The sequence below is a fragment of the Gadus macrocephalus genome, chromosome 8 (assembly GCF_031168955.1).
Source record: "Gadus macrocephalus chromosome 8, ASM3116895v1".
Taxonomy (NCBI): domain Eukaryota; kingdom Metazoa; phylum Chordata; class Actinopteri; order Gadiformes; family Gadidae; genus Gadus; species Gadus macrocephalus.
In genome coordinates, this window is record NC_082389.1 from 16,877,695 (window position 1) to 16,885,194 (window position 7,500).

A 7,500-nucleotide genomic window follows, 5' to 3' on the forward strand; every position below is an offset into this window, starting at 1 on the left:
AGCAAGAAACAGAACCAAGCGTAACGAGTAAACAATGTCAGCTCCTCAGTAGTCTTGATGGTATCATATATTTATGCATTCACCGTGTCAGGAGATTAGGAAAGCAATACAGTGAACAACAGTAGGATCGTATTTCACTACGAACATCCATTCAGCTGTCTGAAGATATGAGGATACAGACAAATGGCCTTGGTTCCCTGCTTATTGTTCCTATTGTTTGTCAATGTTATCGGTGCGATGGACAGATCAAAGTGGGAAATAAGAGCGATTTGTGTCATTTATGCCTCAGACACTCAATTATAAAGACGGAATAAAGGAGCCATTCCGCTCAGCAGGAGTCCTCCCGAATGCTGCATAGATAACTTCTGTCAGTGTGTGCGTGTGTGTGTGTGTGTGTGTGTGTGTGTGTGTGTGTGTGTGTGTGTGTGTGTGTGTGTGTGAGTGTGTGTGTGTGTGTGTGTGTGTGTGTGTGTGTGTGCATGAGTTTACAATGTCTTTCAGATTTTTTTTTTTCTGTGTCTTATTTGTGTTGCATGTGTGTTTGTTTGTACACGCACAATGGTGTGCATGTGGGTGCCTGTGTGTGTGATCGGTGATCGTTTGTGTGCATGTATGCACATACTGTGTGTGTTTTGTGTGCATGTGAAAGTATTTGTTTACGTGCATGTGTGTGTGTGTCAGGGAGCGAAAGAGAAAACAGAGAGCAGGACAGAGAGAGTATTTATAATTTAGCAACCGAGGGCACCTTATCTTCCCCGGGCTGCTTTGGGTGGGGGTCTTCAAAGTGAAGACAATGAGCAGGAGCACGAGAACTGGGTGTTCTCTGACTGTCAGCTCTCCCACTGGTAGGAGATCCATGAAGAGCAGAGATCCCTCACACTGCGTCACGTCGACAGCATCAGCGGAGTCTCCTGACTAATCCACTGCGTTTATCAATAACCCGGCTAACATTAGATCAACATGTCTTAGATTTGATGAAGGCATTTAAGTCCAATCAAATAATAAACATTTTGCAACAATTATTCGACACGACGAAGACCTTCACGATGTTTATAATGCTGTCAGGCTGTGGTTTAAAACACCCTCAGGCTCTCTCTAAGTAAATAGTATCTGCAAAGAACCGCCGCCACCTCCGGCTGTCAAGTGCAGTCCGGCTGGTCCCGGTCAGCAGTTAATTGCTCAGGGATCCGAGCGACGGACACCAGGAGAGGAGGAAGGAGAAAGTGCGAGGTGAGAGTCACACGGACACAGGAGCGGATGGAGCTTCGTGAGGACCTCCTCCTCCTCCCTCCCCTCCTCCACAGCCCACCGACGCTATACGCTCATTACCCATTCGGCTGGCGTGCGTTTGTTAAAGTGTGTTCAAATGTATTTCACGGTTCACAATACCAGGTCGACAATGGAGGTGACAGCCTTTAGATAACAAACTGCTTGCAGCCCCCGTATGGATTCAAGTAGTTATGCGTGCAGTCGTGCATGCAACTCTCCCATGTATCCGCTTATTGACTGCGAAATATGAATGATTCATGCCCCTACACAGTGCTTCTTTACAGAGCCGTGGACCCTGCAGGTATCTCAGTCGATAAAAGGGCATTCCTCATAACTTCATTTTTGGCCTCCTCCATCGCCTCCGTCAGGCGGCGAGGTCACGACCCCGCGGTTCACGCAGTACTTCCGGGGCAGCCTGTCGGGTCTGACCATCCGGCCGGGACGCATCGAGACCCAGAAGGTCATCTCCTGTCTGCAGGCTGCAAGGAGGGACTGGACATCAACTCCCTGGAAAGCCTGGGCAAGGACATCAAGGTGAGGAGAGGATAGCACGGGCCCAGTGCCAGGAAGAAGGGACACTTATGCTGTCTCTTCAGCTGGCATTCATGACCACCTGCTCGGAGCCCAAGCCAGAGAGACAGCACGTAGTTCTTAAAAATGTGGTTCTAGGTGGTTCTTGGGTGGGTAGAAACAAGTAAAGAAGGAGGAATGTGATGTCATTCTCCTAGCAGAAAGTCTATATATTCTTTCATTGTTCGGTTGGCGGTTTACAGTCAGCTCCATATTATGTATTTCACCAGGTCCTGTTTGACAGTTTGTGGCAGACACGGATAGTTTTCCGTGCTGGTTGTGGGTTTGTTACATACATTTGCATGTACTATTGATCCCACCTCCTTGCACTTTGTTTTTGCATGCAAATGTTTCACACTTTGTACAAACACGCACACTCCAATTCACACCTTCGTGGCTTTAGTCTATTTTGATATCCCATCTCGCTCTCTCTCTAACTCGCCTTCTCTCTCTCTCTCTCTCTCTCTCTCTGTCTCTGTCTCTCGCCTCTCTCTCTCTCTCTCTCCTCTCTCTCTCTCTCTCCTCTCTCTCTCTCTCTCTCTCTCTCTCTCTCTCTCTCTCTCTCTCTCTCTCTCTCCCCTACCATGTGTTAAGTGTCTGCTTGATTGACATGATCAATCCAATGTAGCCGGTCATTAGGGCACTAAAAACATTCCCTACCTTCCTGCTGACATTCATCAACCACTCCAACAGCTGCACCGTTGACTTGCATCCAAGCTACAAACTTACGAGGGGTTGCTAGGCGACGGTGGCTGTTAATATACCTCATTGCTCTCTTAAAAAGATGAGGTCATTCACTGTTCAGAGACAAAAGAGTTGAAACCTTAGGTACTGAAGTCGCTGGGCGACCGACCGTCACAGTGCCTGTAGACCTACATATACACTTACAGCCTTTAGCAGATGCTTTTATCCAAAGCGACTTACAATAAGTAGATTTGGCAGAAGAAGGAGAAAAAATATGTAGCTGTTTGGTTCAGTAAGGATGTTCATAGAAGAAGTACCAAGCACCGACAATTTCTACGTTAACCCATTCCCTGTGTACAACAAAGATAGCTTGGATAAGACGCCACACAACTAAGTACTATTCTTTTTTCTTTATTTTTTTATTGCCAGGGCGTGCAATATACAATAAGTGCGTTCATTAATGGCAGAACGTATGACATACAATAACTGTGTACATTAAGTGCACGACGTACAACATACAATAGTGCCTAGGAGGGGTGGGAGGGGCTGGCTATGCAGGGTCTCGGTGAGCTAGACGTGTTTTATACTGGAGCCCTGCCCACCTTAGCTTCCATTAACAAGATCCAACCATGGAGCCTTGGTGAAGTGTCTTTTTCTTACACAATCCTCTGCAACACTTCTCGAATAAACTGACATGGTGCTTTGTTTCCTGTTACGATCTATGTCAAACAGAGCTTCTCATGCTCGCTTAGCTTGAAAGTATTTCCTTTTTCTCTCAGAGATAATATCAAGATGAATGAAGCAAGGAACGATAACAAAGGCTATGCAGGCCACAAAGAAACGACATCTGTGGAGCTAAAGAAACCAAGCAGTGATTTATAGGTCTTCTTTTTGTTTTCTTTCTTCTCTATTCGCTATTCTATCTATTGCATTGTGTGTTTGTGTGTTTGTGTGTGTGTGTGTGTGTGTGTGTGTGTGTGTGTGTGTGTGTGTGTGTGTGTGTGTGTGTGTGTGTGTGTGTGTGTGTGTGTGTGTGTGTGTGTGTGTGTGTGTGTGTGGTTCAGTTCCACTTTAACCCAGCCCAGTCTGTGCTGGTGGTGGAGGGGGAGGAGGTGAGCAGCATCAACACGGCCATGACCAAGGTCTCCTACATCAACTCACGCCAGTTCCCCACCCCGGGCCTGAGGAGAGTACACATCACTACCACCGTGCAGTAAGTACACACACACACACACACACACACCACACACACACACACACACACACACACACACACACACACACACACACACACACACACACACACACACACACCGCATGCACACACCCAACCATAAAACACGTACACACGAACGAAAAGTAGACACGTACCCATAAGTACACGGGTGCGACCCACAATAAATGAATTAGAACCAAAGTCAATCAGTGGTCTTGTACCACGATACAAAGAGTACACACTTAGTACAGCACAAAAAGTATGCACGTGCCACAGTACAAAGAGTACACACGTAACACAATACAAAAAGTACACACGTAGAACAGAGCGCTCCCCAGGCTTTGAAATGATCCATCATCTTGATAACATGAGGCCAGTCTTGTCTTCTGTTTGCTAGTCATTGAAATCTAGCAGCAGCCAAGGGAGAATCGACCATAGAATTTTAATACAAACATTTGGACGTTGTGTAGCCCATCAGCTCAGGGCCAACAGCTGGGGGATGGTCCTCCCTGTTCTCCATTCAGGGCCACTGCCTGCTGCCTAGGGAGGAGCAGGTCGGCTGGGGACGAGAGGGGAGGGTGAGACCAGTGGTAGTGTGCATCTTATGTATGCATGTGTGTGTGTGTGTTGTCCCGTGTGTGTGTGTGTGTGTGTGTGTGTGTGTGTGTGTGTGTGTGTGTGTGTGTGTGTGTGTGTGTGTGTGTGTGTGTGTGTGTGTGTGTGTGTGTGTGTGTGTGCGTGTGTGTGTGTGTGTGTGTGTGTGTGTGTGTATGAGAGTGTGTGTTCTCTACACTATATCAGCCCTCCATCTCGGGCGCTGTGGTAGCCGTGGAGGTGTGGGGCGACGGCAGGCAGCATGAGCCTGGACAGGCCGGTGGATAAGCCAACAGCCCGGCTGTAATGGACGCTTTCTGAACCTGTGTACGGCTGTGAAGGACAGCCGCTCTGCTGTCTAGATAAGGAGAGGATGGGCTCTCACACACAGCACACCTGCTCCAGTATGGTCGGCGCGTTGGCCTCCTTGTGTCTTCAATAAGGGTGGGCTCGCTCGGTACGCTGGCGTTGATAAATAATTGCTGAAAATATAAATAGTTGTTTTGACCGAGCGCACTCACACCAACAATGAAGCGGGCTGCATTGTGTGCTATTGGCTTTAGTTGGCTTTAGATGGAAGGGGTCAATCTAAACCCCTGTGTGTAGTGAGCCGAGATGCATGTAGAGAGCTTTAGTGGTTAGACTCAAGAGGAGAGCAACAATGTTGCTGATCTTAAGATCCTTCGTTTATTTTCTATATCTCTATAACGTGTGTCATTGCAATTAGAGCAAAATAATAAGAGCCTTTACGATATTATTTTTTTATTTTACCGCTCATCACATTTGATTCTCTTGCTAAATATGCATTTGGAAGAATGAAAGGAAGCCGCTCTCCAGCAGGGATGCACTTGAGACTGGTTTTCAGCCAGTCGGGAGTGATGCTAAACTGCTCTCCACCAGGGATGGCCTCACAGACCCACACACAGAGGGGATTTCTTTAACTCTTGTCTGGTGTGTTTGTTACACAACCAATATTCACAGGTCTGGCACACCAACAACGTTATTGGGTCTTTAAAACAATTCAGCCAGAACAAGTAGTCTTGGTAGGTACGTATATAAATATATACGGTATATATGGTTACTACATGCAATTTACCAATGCCAGTTCTCATTTATTTATTAAGTGCTTTTCATTTTATTATTTTTTTTACCGTGGCACAATTTATAATGACCCTTATAAAATGGTTGAGAGGGTTGTGTCTAATCTATGAAACATGCTGCAAACCTAAAGGAACGCACACACACTCACACACTATCACACACACTCACACACTATCACACACCCTCACACATTCACTCCGACCTGCAGGCTTTGTAGGAGGAAGTCCGTTTTCACCTCGTTTAAATGTGCTCATTGCCCTCTGCTCCAGTGGACCGGACCACCACATAGTGACCCCATCTGTAGGGGGCGGCACAGAGTGCCCCCCCGTCTAGAGGTGTCCTTTAACATGTCCCTCTGTTACCCAGTTCTAAAGGCCGCCGCTACACCTCCTGCTTTGAGTTATTTTATCTGTTTGCCCAGTTGTTATTTCACAGGAAGGAGACAAGGCCACTGATGTTTTTGGTAAACATTGAGAACTGGCCCATGGGCCCACAGACAAACCCCCAAGGCTGACAGCCTCACTGCACCCGTCCCTGGCTGGGGTCTGAGCATGGAGCCATAGCTAATGCACCAGGGGGGTCGCACTCCCCATTCATTCGGATTATTATGGAGTTTGCATTCTTTTTGATGGGGCCATTTAAAAGTTGTGGAGTCGGGTGGTGTGGTGTGGTGTGGTGTGCTGGAGGAGGAGGAGCCTGGTGGTGCCAGGCTGTTAGTGTGGAGGATGCTGATGTTTTACTGCGCTGCACTTCACAAACCCCCTCGCAAGCCATCTAACATAAAGCTGTTAGGGGTAATGGCCTGTGAGACCGGCGCCCATAGGGCCCAGTCAATACACGTGGAGGTCCACACACGCACACACGCACACACACACGCACACACACACACACACACACACACACACACACACACACACACACACACACACACACACACACACACACACGCACACACACACACACACACACACACACACACACGCACATACACACACACACTCACATATGCACACTCACACACTCACACACTCACTCACACACAAACACACACATCCACTCACATATGCACACTCACACACTCACACACACACACACACACACACACACGCACACACACACACAGACACACATACTCCCTCACATACGCATACTCACAGACACACACACACACACACACACTCTCACACACACACACACACACACACACACACACATACATTACCTCCGTCACATAGAGACATACACACGGAAATACACACACACTCACACACTCACATACACACGGACATACATGAAGTCACCCACGTACACACACAAAAGAAAATGCACACAGACACGCAACAACACACACACACACATGCACTCACATGCACATACAGATGCGCATGCGCTCACACACATGCATCCAGACGCCCACACAACCATTTGCATCAGTGCACACATTCATGTAAATGCGAACACACATATTTCTGCAGTCACCCCCAGACACACACACAAACAAACACACACACACAAACACACACACACACACACACACACACACACACACACACACACACACACACACACACACACACACACATACACATAAACAATGATTGCGCCCACAGGGACCTTATCAATCCCAATCCCCATATTGCTCTCATTTAAACTGTCTATAGTGATTTGTCTCAAAAGCTGGGAATCTTAAACATATCCCCTATTAGCATTAGCACAAAGCTCAGACCAATTACCTTGCACGCTCCTCAGGGGGCCATTTTGCCTTCAGACAGAAGGGAAGACTAAAAGCTTTCACGTTTAAGGTTGGTTCCATCAACTGGAGCAAAGACATTTTCTTGTCGAGGATTTTGCATCGTTCTGTGGCTCTTCACACTTTGCCCTCTCACATTCCATGACTTTGTATGTACTGTTTCTCTTTCTTTCTGTACTTGTCTGGATAATGAAAGCAGGGGGAGCAGGTTTTAAACTGATGGCATCGCCAGGTCTGTCCACACATATTTGATGTTTGATGGGTATAAAACGGACACATTTTTGACTAGCTCAAAGGTTTTTCCGATTTTTTTCCT

General features: G+C 47.1%; 1 protein-coding gene across 1 annotated transcript in view; it reads left to right on the forward strand.

The window, feature by feature from the left end:
- Window positions 1-1,257: 1,257 nt before the first annotated feature.
- The window catches only part of LOC132463138 (calsyntenin-2-like), a 12,295-nt gene continuing 6,052 nt past the window's right edge, over window positions 1,258-7,500 (forward strand). The window contains 4 exon segments of the mRNA XM_060059083.1: window positions 1,258-1,267; window positions 1,638-1,745; window positions 1,748-1,803; window positions 3,588-3,736. Coding sequence (XP_059915066.1) covers window positions 1,258-1,267; window positions 1,638-1,745; window positions 1,748-1,803; window positions 3,588-3,736 — 323 coding nt within the window.